General features: G+C 41.6%; 1 protein-coding gene across 6 annotated transcripts in view; it reads left to right on the top strand.

The window, feature by feature from the left end:
* Nucleotides 1–18,688, top strand: part of RELCH (RAB11 binding and LisH domain, coiled-coil and HEAT repeat containing) — a 1,006,576-nt gene that overhangs the window by 559,515 nt on the left and 428,373 nt on the right. For all 6 annotated transcript variants that reach the window (XM_069219494.1, XM_069219496.1, XM_069219495.1 and 3 more), the window contains one exon: nucleotides 14,782–14,929. In XM_069219494.1, coding sequence (XP_069075595.1) covers nucleotides 14,782–14,929 — 148 coding nt within the window. The remainder of the gene's footprint in view (nucleotides 1–14,781; nucleotides 14,930–18,688) is intronic.

Here is an 18,688-nt window from a genome sequence, read left to right as displayed (position 1 = left end):
GTGATCTCCTAATATTAGGCTAAGGTGACACGTAATAAGGCAGTGACATCTACTACCCTCAGGGGTCGACTCTAATCCTTTGACTCAGACAGGAGTAATCAAATCAAATGAGAACCAGTAGCCATGAACAATCACAATATTCAATGAGGAGTCAATTTATACACCTTTATGGCCATGAAACACCGCAACAATTAAGTCAAGTTTAAACATTTATTACCCTTAAATTAACAATGCTAGGGTCACGTAAATGATGTGCAAAACAAAATGATAGCAAAACAGAAACAACACAGGCTGTCCACAAAGTCATAAGAATCTCAGTCTTATTAGTGCAATTACCATTAAACACTCCAAAAGAATTATACAGAATAACAACAGAATTATTTGAAAAATAGAAACAGGTTTCATTAGTTGTGCAGTTGAATCAATTATAATAAATTATTAAACATTGAATTTAATTGTGTGGGGCTGGGCTTTGTCACATGCAAAAATGAAAAATAAGACAAAAATTAATTCGGAAATCCTCTAACTGTGGCGCTTACAAAAATATGCGGTTGGATTTCTAAGAGGGAAAACCTGAAAAGGAACAACAAATGCACATTGGTTATACCTCTCCTAAATGAGACAGGAGCTAGCAGAGTCTTCATCAGTAGAGCCCAGTTGCAGCAGGTTTTCAGAGGTCAGCATCAGGAACATGGAAAGGGGCAACAATTCAGTAATGTTGGGCCTAATGTAACTGAACTTTTAAAATCATAAGTAGCTGGACAAAAGAGCTGCACAGAAAACTGGCAAGAGCTGAACAGAACTGAACTGGAAAGAAACTAAACAGAATCTGACTCACCTAAAGCACAGCTAAATGAAAGTCCCAAAAGTTACTAGCTAAGCTTCTATTGGACAAGACTATAAGGTGTGATAGTGAGCAACCAATTGAATTACACTTCTTTCTCCATTTGTATCTTTCTTCATTCTTTCTCCAAGATAGGCTCATGTTGACGCTCTTCTCCGGTCGGCAGTTTCCTCAGAATAATAACAATGTAGAAAATAATGCAGAACATGACATTTAGATAACGTTACTTCCTACTAGAAACTAAGGCTCATTGTTAAAACTTGAAGTATTTATCACAAGGAAGTACAGAGTGCCAAGAACAGTAGATTTCAACTGTGCGCTTTTAAAAGGATAGCTAATAAACAATGTTTGCAAAAGCATATCAGTAAAGTCAGCATAGCATTTCGACATTGTGCTTCTAGGAAAATACTAAATGTAGGCCTTTTTATTAATGCTAATACATCAAGAATAAAACAATTCTAATAATATTGTTAGCATTCCTGCAGACACTATGCAACAATATTGTACTAATTCACACAGAAAACATGACAACCATGTAGTAAGTGCAAAAGCAAGGGAGGACACATTCCAACCAGCTTTCACGCATGGCACAAATTGTTGAGCAAGATCCATCTGTCTGTACATTTATATTCTGCCTGACCATTTGGCAGGAATATACATTTATTTTGCATACCTCCTCAACAGAAATCATCAGGAGGTCCTAAAATTGAAAATCAACACAAGGACAGTGCATAAATATTTTCAGAAGTTGGGGACCCCACAGGTTAATGTCTTTGCTGCTCGTACATACAAGAAAAGAGAAAATAACATCTCTAAGTATTTACAACCTCATTCCTTAGGAAATGTTCTCTGGATAGACAGGTCTTGGATCTTTGCATGTACTTTGAACCTTCGTCTATTGAGCCTTTGAGCGGTGAGAAAATGTGACACGTCTACACGACTGATAAATGTTATCCCCACATGGACAAGGCAGACATGGTATTTCATGCTTGTAGTACTGCTGATTCAGCCACATCACAAGCTTCCAGTCGAAGACTCCTTTTATCTCAAAGACAGAGGCAAATTCCATACTCGTATTCCAAGTTCCTCAATCTAAGGCTCTCGCTTCTGAAGGTATAGAGTTTGGAAAGCTTCTACCTCCAGAGGAATGTATGGGGGTATTTCTACAAGAGCCTATTACTCTGTTAAATTGAATAATTGTGTGCATTATTTTGCTGAGTCGTAAACTAATACCTTGCAAGCTTCATTGAAGACTGTTTAATACTTTCTGTGCTTCCATACGGCAGACAGAGTTTATTCTTCGATATGTGTTCGTCTGGCAGCAGCAGTAGCTTAGTCGCAAACACACAAAAGGTGACAGTAGTAATTCTTACAGTTAGTCTAAATGAGTGGCAATTGCTCTGAGTAGCATTCAACGCCAATGTCTTTTGCCCACTGCATCACTCCAGACAGTTTATTGACAAAACAAAATCCCAGTCCATTTCAACAATAAAGTTTTTTTCGGCAGGCCTAAAATGCATAATACCTCTTAGACTAGTTCTGCACCCTCCTGGGTCTTGAATGTAGTCTCACAATCCATGGAGCTGTTCTTGGCTGCCGAAACTCTCAGATGTAACACACTATTGCCCCCTTCTTGGAATGGGCACAGAAAAACCAATGTCCAAAGAAAAAAATTTTTTTTGTAAGAAACGGGGTTATTTGTTGAGAGAGTAAGTACTCGCCTCAGGTAATAATCACAGTCCTTGTCTGGGTGAAGCATTAAACTCACTAAATAAACCTGAGAGCACCCTCACCTCCCTGGGTAGTTGTGACACCGCGCAGGGTGGCTTAGCTTAGAGGCAATGTGTAAGGTATTTATGCAGTACTAAAACAGTAATGATGTTTAAATGCAAAACAACAACAACATGAGTTGGAAAATAGAGTAAATCTTAATAAACAAAGTGACACCAGCATGGCAAAAATCCAATCAGCGAACCCAGAGATATCCCATTTTAATGTTTACAGTAGAAATAGAGCTTATGTGCGCAAAGTGCCAGTGATACAATTGCACTAACCAGGATTGTCCTGGTCAACAATTTTAGCTTCTAGTGACTGAAATGTCCCAATCCACCACTTTGGAAGAGTACACTTCCAAACCCACCCAGGACCTCAGGGGCAGCACTTGAATACTCACAGAGTGATAGACAGAGGTCAAAAGGAATGTCCAGTCCAGGTTCACTTGCCACTGGTCAGCTGGGCAGTTGCAGGAGAAATCCTCTTGGAGCTTGTTGTGTCCCTATAGGTTCAACAGGAGGTAAGCCATATAATCCTAGGCACCAACTTCTTTGTCCTGGATACAAGAGCTGTCCTCCATGGCTCTTCTCAATTTGCATACTGCAGGTTCAGTCCTCTTATGATCTACCTCTGGTCCAGAGGAGTTCTGAAGTGGGTCCCACATATATTCCTTATGAACTTGGGCTCTGAGGGTTGGTGGTGTTTGAGGGGCATGATGCATAATAATTCCATTGACCTCCCACAAATAAAACCAACTCCATTTTGATTAAGTGCCTGTACCCACTGCAAACCTACACAAATTGTTTGGCATTCTCTTTACCTATTTTGAAGTGTGCCCTAAATGTTATATGTTAAATCAAACAGGCTGTGACACTATAACGTCAAAGAGGCCATCTGTGATTATGGTCTGACTGGTTCGGAAGGCAACAAAATGGCTGCACCCAAGCGTCAGCTAACATTTGCCTGTTACAATGAAGGTTTTTTGAAGTGGGCCCCAAGTGTCACATGAAAAACCCCAGCAGACCTGTCAAGCAGGATTAGTCATTCAAGCAGGACTTGACACTTTAATATCATAAAGGATTCTCCAAGCCCCTACGTTGCATATTCTGTTGGATTCAGAGAGGTCATCCCTGCTACAATGAAAATAGGTTTGATGACATTTTCACAGTAAGGACATGTTTAACATTACCGATGTATATGTAGTACTGTAAAATACCATGCACCCTGCCTTTATGGGCGACAGACCCTACTTAGGGATGACTTTTTAATATTTAAAAGGTAGGTTTAATTCTGGCAAAAGGGGTTATTTTGAGAGGTCAGATTTTTCAGTTAAGACCTGCTGAGCTAGGCTACTGGTGGCAGGCCTGTAGTCATGGTTATATTGTTTCTACAGTGGGTGGCACATTAAGTGCTGCAGCCCACTGGGGATATTTAACTTACTGATCCTGGGTACTTTGTGGGTACTTTGTATGAGGGGCTTATGGGTAGGTTAAGTATGCAGTTCTGGAGTATACCAAATTTACTACATTGAAAGGAGGAGAACAAGCACTTTACTTCCCGGGCAACAGGGGTAATGTGCAAGGTTCTTTGTAGCCAGCAGAAATAAGGTTCAGCAAAAGTCCAAGCAATTTAGGGTGAGATTGCAGAATGGGCAAATTTCCAACACTTTAGAAATAAGATTTTTTTTTTGTACTGTGGTAAGATACTGCTGTCGACATCGCTGCATCTTGTTTCAGGCAGTTGACAGAACCATCATCTAGAGGCCAGTTTCAATGAAGAACACCTCCTTCTAGCACATAGTACAGGAAAAGATAATAGACTTGCCCTTTGACAGCACACCACTTTCCATTAAGCATGTAGCTAAAGTCCTTGAATTCACCAAAATAGGTTCTGATGCTGCTCAGTCCGTGACTTAGTTACAAGCAAGAACTAAGTGCACCTTTTTTAGGTTTGAGTATGGGCACAATCCTAGACAACAGTGCATTGTACATTTCATTAAGAGAAGTGTTACCACTGCTATGGGCCAAGGAAACTAGCAACAGATCATGACTACTACATTCATACTTCCCCCAGATTTACCACAGTGGGTAGAGTAGAAAAGATCCAGAAAGGGCAATGCTTCTAGTCTAGGCATTTTCTGATCCAGAAAAAACCCATCTTTGACATTTGCTTTCTGGTAAACCCAGTTTCCTTGGCACCAGGGCACTCAGGGGTTACTATGCTCCATTTGTATCAAATTGAGTGTTCCCCGCTGGTGTCCTGGGACCTCAGTACTAGTGGACCCAAAACTGGATAACCATGTAGTCATCTCCAGCACTTCACTCTCTTGGGGTAGCGAGACAGAGCAGTCCAAGGCTTACTCAAGGAGGTGAGGTGGGTTTAGACATGAATACAGTGCACACTGTAATAAGATCAATGTCCAGTCAGTGTTTTACTTTTAAATGTACTACACAAAAAAACAAGAATAAACAGTGAAACTAGACATCTCTACAATTCTCTGGGCAGGAGTTCTGACCCCAAACACTATTATAGTGCCTAGATGCTAAGCACTATAAAAACACAGCATTTAGACAACACAATTAGCATTGCATGTTACAGGCCATGTTGGACAGGGATGCTCTCATTCGCTAGAACAATGATAGTAATCCTTGCATTGCAATGATGTCATGTCGGCATATGATGTGAAGTCAAACATTCCAGATCAGCCCCAGAACCCACCACCCAAAGAACAGAATTGCCCTTCCGTCCTTAGCAAGGACGCCGCTCTAGTGGTGTCAGATTTGATTACAGATGCCTAATGTCTTGCCACAGTTTGCTAGAGTCCCACTAGTTCAGTAGTCAGGGTAGTTGCTGGCCAGAATGACATTTCTCCCTGGTACCCCCAGGTGTGACAGACAGAAATGTAGGGGGCCTGTACCACAGGACGCACTCCACGAGCTACAGATTGTAACTGGAAGTATCACACAGGCTCCCACAGCACAAGGAGGGGGTCTGGGCAAAGTGATCTCGCCTTCAAAGACTGGGATCTCCTTCTGTTCCTGTTGCTATGCTGCAAACTTCCCTATCTTGAGAAGCTGTTTGCAATTTCTTTGTCTTCCAATCAGATGTTAGACAGGCCTCACACCACAGCTGGTCCTCTGCATTCAGGCTGCTGACTGATGCCTTTGCTGCTTCCGTCCATCACAGGGAAAACTCTCAAGTTCAGGTCCAGTGAGCAAGCTTCCTTGCCTTTACATCACGGGCCCCCAGCTGGCTTCAGTAGATGCTTGTTAGAACAGAAGACCCATGTTGAACAATCACTCAGGCCACACCTTTATCACCTCTGATTACCTGGCTGATCCAACTAGAGGGTCTGCTGCTTTTGAATCCTAAGTACATCTCCAGTTGAGAGGCACATGTGTGTCATTCTTACTGTGTGTGCATGGAATGCAATGATGAGTTACTGTCCTTCAGGACAAGCTCTTCGTATCAGCCTGGACTATTCCCCAGAGAGGAATTTTAATTAACTATAGACCAGGAGCCACTGACCATCCCCCAAACAGAAAGGGGGGAGTGACCCTAGTAGCAGAGTTAGTGCAGCTAAACACAGATAAGAGCAAGTGTCTAACCCCAGCCGCCCAGGGTTCTCCAAGGAATAGGGAGGGGTGCAGGGTAGCTGGAATGTCAAGCAGAACAGCTCGGGCCACGTAAAACACAATGGCTCACTTCACCATTCTCCCCTACTGGTTTCTTAAACACATATCTCAGGTCGACAAAGGCAACAGGACCACAGGCAAAGAAGACTGCACAGACTTGATGAAGAGGATGGCTAGTAGCACCCCCCTACCCCAAGGGTACAGGGATACAGTTATCACTGACTATGGATTTATTGCTGCCACCACTGTGAGTCTACCACCTCCTTGGTAGAGAGGGTGCACTATCCACTGACTGTGAAATAGGGATGTGCTCTGCATTCTCCCCTCTACCTCAGAGTTAAGCTCTGGGGTCTCCGCCCATGGAAACAGCGAGCTCCTCAAAGGACATGCATGGTTGTCATGCTCACTGAGATAATAATCTAGAAACCATACAGTAGCTTTTAAGTGACGTGCCTGGAGATCATCATAAGGTGGGGAAGCATACTCTCCGGAGACATGCAGAAGACTTACCATCCCAACACTTTCTAAACAAATACCTAACAAGGCACTTGTTCAGGATGGTTGCACTTTGATGCGTCATTTGTTCTTGCATCCAGACGTTTATCTTTTCCCTACAGCCTTGAGGGTGCATATGTTTATGTTATGATGCACCTAAAATGTCAAAAAAATAGTGGTTCATGGCCAGCAGTAAATATTACCAGATCCAAGGCCTGTCATGTAACCTACAATCATAGATTAGGATCTTCTTCATCTCTGTGGCCTGTGGAAATTATAACGACCTATACAAATTATTCACCCTCAGATTACACAGTTTAAGACTTGATTCCACTCACTTCAGTTGCACAAGTTTTATTTTTATGTGAATTCACTGTTAAGCATGTGGCAAATCACCCATTCTCTTGCTCCAATTTACAATAATAATATGATATTAAAACACAACAGAATCCTTTGTAAGTATTTATCACACCATTTATTCAAGGAAATTCTTACTACGTTTATTTCTGATTGCCCTTGCTTAGCAGATCACTAGAACCAGTGTATCAAGAAGCACTACCAAAAAAGGGGTTTTAGCTCCGTCCTGTTGTAGGTTAACTTGAGTACAACATTTGATTGGGCAGAATTTGAATGCTAGCAACGAAAGAGTGCTACTTGCACTCTTGCGCTTGAGGGTTGATCCCTCATCTAATATGGCTTTTGCATTCCGGGTCTACTGTGGGTTTCTTTTTATATCCACCCCTGTCCATTCAGGAGCTGAGGGACTGCCTACTTAAACATCCAGTAGAGCCTTCTGCCTTGCAGAGGGGCCCTGCAGCAAGTAAGCTCCCGATCCTCTCAGACAGACACTAGGTACACCAACACCACTGCTTCCCCACATATGGGCTTTGACATTTAAGAACTGTTTAAAAATGTTACTAATTTTTCATTTTTGCTTGTAAGTGTTTGTTCGTAGCAATTCCTCTTCTGAATTTTGTGTAGGGAAAATCGTATATCCTGTGTTTAATACATAGTGACGTTCATATATTTTAATTTTCAGAGATGGGTACATCACAAAGTCTTGAACCTTAAAAGTGTACTGTCTTGATGTGAACGGCATCAAAGTCACACTTTTCTATTTGGTGATATACTCAATTAAAATATTGTTCAACACTCCAGGTTATATTTTTTCATGAAACTCCTCCTTTGATCAAACCTCTTTCCGTCATCTGCATGGGTCTATGTTAACTATACCCAAGTGGTCTTTTCTTTTAGATTGTCTAAAAGAAAGCCCAAAAAAACAGGAGACCTGGATCCCTGCGACGATCTTCAAAAAGTAGGTCGCCATCTTCTTGACTTCATCTCGGCAGGCCAAGAGCCATTCTGAGTTTTATAAACTTTTTTTCAGATGTCCTGATTTCTCCTCTTGTTTTAATTTTTCTGAGTGTCGATCAAGGGCATGGAATCCAATTGATAAACGCTGATGTAAAAACCTAGGCCAAGGTTCTGGCTCTTAGAGTGGGAGGGGTTATAAAGTCTATTGTGAATATGCAGCAGCATGGTTTTGTCTCAGGCAGGGATACTACTTTTCTACTAACAGGGTGTTTGCCTTCTTTGATGAAGTCAATAATCTACACAGATCGGCTGGTATGAGCCTTTTTAATGCTGAGAAGACATTAGATAGGGTTTCCTGGCCCTAATGATAAGGATGGGGTTCAGCGAAAGATTCTTGCTTGGTGTCCGCAATTTGTATCAGAAACTGTGTTCTAGGGTCATTATTAACGGAGATATATCTGGAGTGCTTCAGATTCAGTGAGGCACACAGCAGAGTTGCCCTCTTTCACTGTTACATTTCTTAATCTATTTGGAGCGGTTTTATCTAGTATTCTTAACCGTGGGCCGCTCTCACCTCTGGTTGCCAATGGTTTCAAGTTGCATGTTACTGCCTATGAGAATGACGTGACTGTATATTCATTTACTGTTGTTCCGAATGTTGCAATAATTCAGCAGGAGGCATTTGAATGTGGTAAGGTGCTTCGATATAATGTGAATAGGAAAATGGCGCAAGTTATACAGAATTATACTACTATCACTAATGATCCTCACATCACCTCTTTGAAATTTCATCTAACATGCAAGAAGTTCTTAAAGTGAATTACAACGCTCTCCTAGCAGAAATCTTATTAAGACTCTGAACTGGCTACCTGTGTACATCATTGTGAGGTGCAATATTATCAAAATGAAAATACTTCCAAAGTTCTTTTATTTGTTTCATGCTATACCAGTCCATGTTCCTAATTCTTTCTTTAAGCGATTGGATTTCTGCTATTGGTAACTTTCTTTTGGGATATCATTGAGCCAGACGGGCCATTCAATGATTGAAAGCGTCAGAAGAAGAAGGTGGATGGGCTTTGCCGGACTTCCAGCAGTATTTTTTGGTCACCTCCGGGGAACCTATTTGCTGTCTGGTTTCTGGTACTAGTGAAATTAATACCCTATAAATCTATTAAATCAGCTTAGCGATAGAAGCTAGTGCTTGTTTCTTTAGAACTGATCCCAGCTACTTTAAGGCGGTTCTATTTAAGGTGATACAGTATGCCCGGTCCATTTTGAAATACTGGGGCAAAAAATTAAAATTCGGTCAAATTCACTCAAATGTTTCAGTATGTAGAAAGAATGCTTTTTCATCCATTTTTCATATTTCCATTTATCTGCATTGTTATACACTGGGTGTGAAAACTATTGCTCAGTTCTTTTCAGCCGACACAATCAGTTCCTTTTTTTTACTTTCTCTCTCCCAGCCAAAAGCTTTTTTAAAAATCTCCAAATATGGGATTTCTAAATCGGAAGGCAGTCTGCGTTCCAGAGGAACATAATGTACTGGATTTAATCTGTAAAGGGGTCGAATCGATGAGTATCAGGAGATTATACACCTGCTTCAATCAGCTCAGGATAAGATTTGGAAGTATTGGCTACAAAATGGTCCAGTTTGCTGGGTCAAGTGGTAAATGGCCCAATGATCATTCATGCTTTTGCAATATCTTCTTTATTTCTGCCAGGCTTATGCTACAGCATACACAACTATTGCATTGCTGTATCGTACACCTGAGCGACTGGCAAAGTGGGCAGGGTTGCAGGCGGGCAGTATCAACTGCCTTAGGTATGGGTTGCCTATATCAAATATTACCCATATATTTGGAAGTTGTCCTCAAATAGCTCCTACTCCCTTTATCATTTCACAATAGGACCTTAATTTGGTCCTTACTTACATAATGTGTTCTCCTTTTGAATCCCTGCAGTTACCCTTTACTGTTGTCTGTCAAGATAATTTTCCTGATTGCCATCACAACAGCTCGGCGGAAAAGCGAAATACAAGCTCCAATAGTCAAACTACCTTTCATTCCTGATAAACTGATATTAAAGGCCAGGGCTGCCTTCCTACCTAAACTTATTACTTCCTTGCACTTCGGTCAGTCCATTACTCTTTCCACCTTCTATTCTCCTCATCAGCCCACTAAGGAGGAAAAACAACTTCATTGTTTTGACCACCAAAAGAGCAGTCAGATTTTACATTGAGAGAACCTGTGAGTTCAGACTCGATGACCAACTCTTGGTGGGATATTGTGGAAAAATAAAGGGACACTGTCTATATGGATCATAATGTGCATCAGGATATGCTGCTCCACGGCACCCAAAGATCCACCTGAAAATATTTGTGCTCATTATACCAGAGTTGAATTCTATGCTTCTGCCCCGGTTAGAGGGGTTCTGTTAGCAAACATCTGCAAAGATGCAGCTTGGTCCTCCCTTCACACTTTTGCAAAACACTACTGTTTAGATTCCAAAGTGAGAAGGGATGGCCACTTTGTTTACTCAGTTCTTCAGGACTTCTTGGTCTAGTAAGCAGTGCTTCCACCTCCAAGTGTGGTACTGCTTGAGGAATCTATTCAAAAGTTCAGGTAGACAGGGAGATGTATCTATCTATCAGAAGAAGTCCTTCAGTAATGCTTTTTCTGGTGGATACAATATTTACCTGCAGATCCCCGTCCAACCCACCCTCATCCTCTTGGCATTGTTTCTATACCAAGAATTCTTTTATAGTTTAAGGTTATATTGCATATATGTCATGAATATACATCTGATTTTCTATACTTGTGTACAGCATATGAGAACTTAGCCTATCCTATTTAGGTTAGTATCATCTGTTAGCCTTGAAGGGGGGATGAGAAATGGATGATAACAGATGTCAGCACACCAACAGGGATGCTTTATGGCTCCAGTGATGTCACTTGGTGCTGTGTGCAGGATCGAAGTAAAACCGAAGCCCAGATCCAGACTGGTGCTTGGGGTATTCAGAAGGTGAGGAATCAGCAGGTAAATATTTAATCCCCCAGAAAAAGCGTTACAGAAGATAAGTAACTTGTTCAACCAGGACAACAGAACTTCCACATTTTCACCAACTTGATAATGGCTGCTAAAATCACATTTATTTTTAGAAGCAGTAGGCAGTAATGCGAGGTTCTATACATTTGATACAAAGGTTGGGGCCTTCGCTGAACTGGGAGCAGTCATTGTTAATACCAGCCAAAGAATTGCCATCACTGAGAGGATGCCACGACTCAAGGAATGTAATAGCTAAACATCAGAGTACAGAAGGCCAAAACTTACCTGGCAGAACTCATCTTTAGGAAATCATCTGGCTGTACAATGGTAATGCAATACGAGGATCTACTAAGCGACTCTATTATGTTGCATAACTCTGATTGTGCTGTTTCTGCTTTCATATGAAGATTATTTCAGAACAGCTAGACAGTCAATGGAAACAGGCGAAAGGACTTGGAAGATGTAGTTCATATCATGCTTCTCATCAATCGTGGTAGAATATACAAACAATATATTTAAGTGCATTCCACACACCCATTCCGGGGCTTTTTAGTCAGCTCATGTGAAACTTCTGCACACCATTGTACTAGGGTTAGAGCCATTCAGTTGGCAATTTAGGCCTTCTACACGTAGTTGCAAGATTGTTGTCCCAGAATGAAAATGTGCAACCCAACATCCATGTATTACATGAAAACGCAAGGAGGCCTGAAATACCCCACTTACTGGCATTTCCACATACATAAGTGAAGCAAGAGTTTAGTTTGTCCTTGCAGCAGCTGATTCAAGTGTTTCATGCTCAGTGTTTAAGAATCATTTCCACTAATGACAAAGTAGTCTCCTGTGTAAGAAGCTCAGTGCTGTGATTGCAAGGTGTTAGAACTTGGGTTTCTAGTTGGCAGGGTTATGCACCTTGTCCAAGTAGGGACCACAATCCTAGTCAGGTTAAGTCACAACACAACCTAAATTATCCTGTGCTCACCCTCTGGTAGCTTGCTACAGAGCAGGCAGGCTGCAAGGCAACAAGCCAGAGCGCAATCCTTCCAGAAAAGCAGTCCAGTTGAGTCCTCTGGGCAGCACAGCAGTCCTTCTGACATAGTCCAGTTATAGGTCAAGAAGTGTCTGATTTTAGAGGGTCATAGATCCAGTATATATACCCAAATGTGCCTTTGAAGTGGAGGAGATTTCAAAAAGTGATTTTGAAGTGCACCAGTTCCCCTTTCAACCCAGTCCTGTCTGACAGAAAATCTGTGACGTGTTATCAGTCCTTTGTGTGAGGCCAGGCCACACCTTCCTGCCCAAGAAGGACATGAGTATGCAGATAAATGCAGATGCAGCTGAGTCATGTGTTTATGGCTGTCTGGGGAGAATGCACAAGGGGAGCTGTCATCTAGCACAGACCAGACATGTTTGGAGATGGGGTGTTATGCACAGAGATCAGTAAGTGTTGAGAAATGACTACTTTCTAAAAGTGGCATTTCTAAAATAGCAATGTTAAATCTAACTTCACCAGTAAGCAGGATTTCCCATTGCCTATCCAGCCATACCAAACATGACAATGCCACTTACAAGTATATATGTGAATTTCCAGTACTGGCTTACGAGGGGAGCAGGCTTCCAAATAGTGAAAAGCAACTTTGGGAATTTCACTACCAGGACATGGAAAACTTAACAGTACATGCCCTGTCTTTTTCTTGCATAGTATCCTGCCCTCTGGGCTACTTAGGGATGACTTATATGTAATAAAAGAGGAATTTAAGGCTTGGCAAGTAGTTTGAAATGCCAAGTCGAAGTGGCAGTGAAACTGCACACACACTTCTTGCTGTGGCAGGTCTGAGACATGGTTAAGGGGCTATGTATGTGGGTGGCACAATCAGTGCTGCAGGCCCACTAGTAGCATTAAATTTACAGGCCCTGGTCACATGTAGTGCAGTTTACTTGGGACTTAAAAGTAAACTAGATATGCCAGTTGGGTATAAGCCAATGTTACCATGTTTTAGGGAGAGAGCATGTGCACTTCAGCACTGATTAGCTGCGGTAAAGTGCCCAGAGTTCTAAAGCCAACAAAAACAAGGTCAGAAAAAGAGGAGGAGGAAGGCAAAACGTTTGGGGTGACTTTCAGAGAGGACCATTTTCCAATACAAGATTTATGAGCACTTACAGTACATACACAATGCAAACATCAAGCTCCTTTCCTCGAAGATTACTTCTCTGACATCATCAGCCAGGCGAGCAAGTGAAATCCAAGTCTTTCCAATCAAGATGCCTTACATTTGGTCTGTAAGGACCTATGTGCTTTGGGCTATCATTCCAAAGTATTTACAAATGCTCCTTTATTCTTTACCAGTGAGCCAGTAGTCTTGGCTATTTTCTCCACAATCGTATCCAACCAGCTCAAAGAACTTTTAACCATTGTAATATGAAAAGATGCCTGAAAGTTTATGGACATAATACCATACTATTCACAACAGCTGAACATTAAGGGCGGGCTTGTGACAAAACAAGGTATAACTAGACAGATTTTACATGTGTTACAGTTTACTACAGAGAAACTGCTTATGAGGGAAGTGACAGCACACCTTACCGGAGGAATGTCTAAGTGAATGCACTCTTTCGATGAGTTCCTTTGATAGTGATGTTCAGAGCTTTGACACTGAGGACATAAAATGCCTTCGCTAATCATGCATGTCTGGTTATTCAGGCCACAAATAAGACCATAGTGGGACTTCCCACTGCTCTGCAATTTCTTTAATTATGATGAGCCTTTCCCCACCTTCCCTATTTTAATGTGGTGCTTGCTAGTAAAATTTGCAAAATTGCGACCTTGCATAGATTTCCATACAGATGTGTTCTTCCCTTTTGTTGAAGGGGGTCTTATATACCTTGCTCGCCATCACTTGGAAATATGAGGAGGGTAGACCTCACACCACAGCCCTCTAAATATCTGTGGCTTAGTCAAAAAAATGATGTGGATGGGTTTTTTAATAGGACTAAATTTTTGTGATGAATTTCTGTGTACCAGCAATGCTCAGCTAGAGAATCATTCAAGTGTGACTCTGTCTAAGCTACCAGTGCTCAACAACTTTAATTACAGGAAGGTAACTCGTTTTATTTCCTAGTTCTGATTTCTGTGACTTATTTTTCTTTGGCTTCCTGCTTGAATCGGAAATGTGTCATTTGATTGTTGACGTGCACTAAAGCATATTGCATGTAGGTTGTGTCCTCTAATATGCATTTCTCTGTATACTTGTGCACATATTATGGATTTTTTCAGTAATTGAACAAATACTTGTGTGTATCCCTAAAGTTCTGTAGTGGAATTCAAGAAGAAATAATATAGATCTAATCAATAGATAACTGTCAAGGTTGGTGACAATGTTTAATTTTAAAAGTCAGTCTCTTTTTCACGTGTCAAGTGTTTTCACTTGTTTTGCGTTGGCTTACTCCTTCATGTGAACTTAAAGGGTTAAAGAATCCAGTTAACAGGTTTTAGTGAACATCAATCCTATATCCCATGGCAACATTCATGTCTATTTTTCCAAGACATGTATCTCTTAAGGGGAACTATATCCCAAATGAGTAAAGATTGAGTTTTATGTAATAAAGATTACCACAAGCTGATAAGCAGCTCGATAATATCATACCCTCTTAACTGTCCTTTTCTCTCTGTTATAGGAAGGAGAACACGGTCTAGATGAGCATAAACTCCACATGTATCTCTCTGCCTTGCAGTCCCTGCTTCCTTCTCTGTTTGCCACTGTACTCCAAGATGCACCTTTCACGAAGAAGGCTGTACTTCACGGTGAAGTGCCACACATAGAAGGTATACAATGTACTTATTGTTAACATCTACCTCAATGCAGAAGTGGTAATGACAAGTGCATGCACATTTTACAAATCTAAAAGCTTTCTCCTCTCTCTAAATATGTGCTTTTTTATTTTGCTTCACGTTAGTATTCAAACGGCTATGCCAGAGTCCTGTTTAATTAGTTTTGCTGTTACTTGAACTTTGGAAACGTGTACTTCAGGTTTATAACATATAGGGGTTTATTACAACTTTGGAGGAAGTGTTAATCCGTCCCAAAAGTGACGGTAAAGTGACGGATATACCACCAGCCGAATTACGAGTCCATTATATCTTATGGAACTCGTAATACGGCTGGCGGTATATCCGTCACATTACCGTCACTTTTGGGACGGATTAACACCTCCTCCAAAGTTGTAATAACCCCTCATAATTTTTTTCTGCAAGTTTAGTGTAAATGTTTACAAAATGGTGTCGTGAAAGACTGCCCTTTGATAGTAGTTCTTTCTGTTTCCATGTAGAAGACATAAAATGTATTGACCTATAACAATTATTGCCCCAAAAGGGTAATAATTTATCACATGTTGTAGGAAATTATTGTTTTTACTAAATCATAAGTCATCTTTATAAGCAATAGTTCTGTGCTCACTGGCAGCACTTTTACAAAAGGGGCGCACCCAGAAGTCTGGTTTTTAGGTAGCAACAACACCTCTCCAACAGAGAACTGCCTGGTGGCTTATCATTGACATAACACTATACTTTCTGTTATCGTATGCAACCATTCCAGCAAGTATCTTAGGTGAAAAGCTTGATCATGTGTAAGTACATGGGGTATTCCAAGTTACACATCCCTGGCTTTCCCGGTGCTCTGTTGCGATTCCATCCTACCCTACCATATATCATTCAAACATAAAGTCTGTAAATTATTTATATCAGTCATTGAGATATTCAGGGGAAATTATCTGGAAGAGACAGAATATTTTAGGTAAAAAAAGCCCTCCCTGCCATTGTTGTTCACCCACCCACAATATTTGGCGATTGCCCCAAATAGACATTGATGCATACACCATGCGATACACACTCTACGTTCCTCCTCATTGTGCTCTGTACGGTTCTAGTTGTGACTGCTCCCAGGTATTCCAATTCCCTTTCTACCCATCTAAAGGGTGCAAGTGTCTGCAATGCTTGTGGCATTGTTTCGGGGGCATAGTGGTTCAGACCTTTTGACATACGTTAATTTACAGATCTGGATTTAATTCCAGTAGTAGTGATGGGATTGAGAGCTCTGGGCTGTTCAAGGTGAGGAGGATGTCATTGACAAATGGTTTTACTGTATTGCCTTAAATGCGCTAGAAAAATGGTTGAAGGACAGACAAATGCAAACCACAGAAGGAGCATGAAGCATTCCTGCCTTGTCTCCCTTCCATATTGAGTTTATATATAGAGTATCTGTTAACTTTAGCCTGCACATTTTTTGCACTCCTGAATTTTTATAATGTGCCCTGATCCCTTATAGAAGGTGATTCTTCAGTCCAGCTCAACCAAGTATGTCCAGCATAAAAGGACCATTCGACCTGGCCAGAAGCTTTTTTGGCATGTAATGATTTTTAAACTGTTACTTTGTTTCCCCGTCCAGCAACATCTGTGATTTTATTTATTTATTTATTTATTTATTTATTTATTTATTTATTTATTTATATGCAGTATCATCACGTTTCTTAACATAATATATATCCTGTTTGTTTGGGCCGTTTACTGTTCACCCCTAGCTTGCGTTGTCTCTCTAGTCTGGCTACTTATACTTTTGCAATTAACTTCAAGATTAAGTAGGGGGTTGAGGTTAGATCTATATGGCTGACAAAGGTTTAGATATTTGTTTATTTTGTGACTCAAGCTAATATATAACTCTCTGAAAGTTGGCAACTGGGATTTCCTTGAGTTCATGTTTGTACATCAGTTTTGTAAGCGTGTCATAGAGTAGCTGCTTGAAGGTTTCATAAACAGCTGCTGAGAGGCCATTTGGGCCAGCAGCATTTTCGAGTTTGAGATTTTGTACTGCATTATTGGCGCTTCCTTGGAGATGGACATCTCAAGTTTATTCCTGTCTTTGTCAGATATTACCGTTTGAGGAATGTCTTCAAGACAGCTTTTCCTGTCCTCATGTTGAAATGTGTCTGCCATGAATGTCTGTAAGGAATCTCTGTCAACTGAGATTGGCTCCTTTCCGGATAGTGTTTGCACCTCCCACTAGCAATAAGGCCACCACCCCAACTTAAGGTCCAGTCAAGGTCTCAATACATTAGCCCCTGGCTCACCGCTTGGTAGCTGGCTGTGAGCAGGAAGGCTTAACTTGGGAGACAGGGATGTAAACCATTTAAAAACACCTTTACAGTTCTTAATTAAGACACAACACAGAATGAAAATCCCACACCAATGTAAAACAATAGGAAATATTAGTATCTTTAAAATGGCACCAAAGTGACAAAAATCCAATTTAGGAGACCGGAGATATGAATTTTTAAAGATGAAATACAGAAATGTGCTTTAGAGTGCTTAAAAGCCAGTAGTGCTAAAGGGGAGCATCGGGTCACACTAGACTGGGACTAAGTCACAATTTTGAAGCTGACAGTGATGGAGCCCTGCTCGGATACACTGAGCCGGAGGCCTCAGTCAGAATTTTATCTTCCAACTTAGAAATGTTTCTGGAGGATTTTTCTGTCGTCGTCGTGCAGTCCTCTCCAGCAAGGCGAATTCGATGTAATGTTGTCAGATTGCTTTTCTGTAAGGCCCCGGTCAAATCCTAGAAGTCTGGCGCTTCAGAGCTTTCAGCGGAACGAACCTGAAATTAAGGCCAGGTTGCGGTTGAAGGTAGTCGGCTTGACATTCAACGTCAAGTCGCTCCACTTTTGGAGCTTTTTTCAAAAGTTGCTCCAAACTTCTGGAACTTCTTCCCGAAGTTCCCCTTAAGGGTTAAAAGTGTCCAAAACACAAATCCAAGGGTCTAGAGGCTCTGAGATGGTCCTTGGAAGTTTGGAACTACAATTCTCACAATGCACTTGGCCTCGCCTACCTAGGGGTACCATATCATTGCCTCCTGCATGAAAGATAATGATATCGGGGAAAGGCACCATACCTTTCTTGAGGGCCCGTGGGAGATAGTGGAATAGGTCCCCCAACCTAAGCCCCCCACTACCCATCCAGTGATGTTTGAAGCCTGCCTCCAGTTGAGCCCTCTCAAGACCAGAGTCACAAAAATACTGAGCTGCTCTGCGAAAGGAGGAATGCCCACACCAGCACACACAAATTGTACCATGCCTGTCACCTGCAGGAACTCCTGAGCCCCAGGGTCACCGGGCATTAGGGGGCGCCTGGGCAGGGCTGAGGTTGACACATGTCCCTTTCCCCTGTGGGTCCGTCTTTGATCGCCTGACCTTCACCTAGAGATAACTGCCAGACAAGATGACATCAACCAATTCGATCCCAGTGCCCCGACCAGTCGTGAAGGATGCTGCTAGCTCAGAAATCCTAAATGCCTCAAAAAAGGCAAGCGAGTATGTGAAATGGAACAACCTAACCTCATAGGGAGATATGCATATTTGGTGTAACATCCCAACAATGCATGCTAGCCTCGCTACATCGATAGGTTGTCCTCTTTAAGTGGAGTCATGCACTCCAAACCCATGATAGCTCTCCTAAACCTCGGATCCTTGGTCGGATCTACCACCCCCTGTAACCCAGAGAAGAATGCGGTTGCTGACTGCCTCCGTACTAGGTGCA

This window comes from Pleurodeles waltl, chromosome 2_2 (genome assembly GCF_031143425.1).
Source record: "Pleurodeles waltl isolate 20211129_DDA chromosome 2_2, aPleWal1.hap1.20221129, whole genome shotgun sequence".
Lineage (NCBI taxonomy): Eukaryota > Metazoa > Chordata > Amphibia > Caudata > Salamandridae > Pleurodeles > Pleurodeles waltl.
Note: the sequence above shows the minus strand (reverse complement) of the source record. Positions and strands in the feature narration are given on the sequence as shown.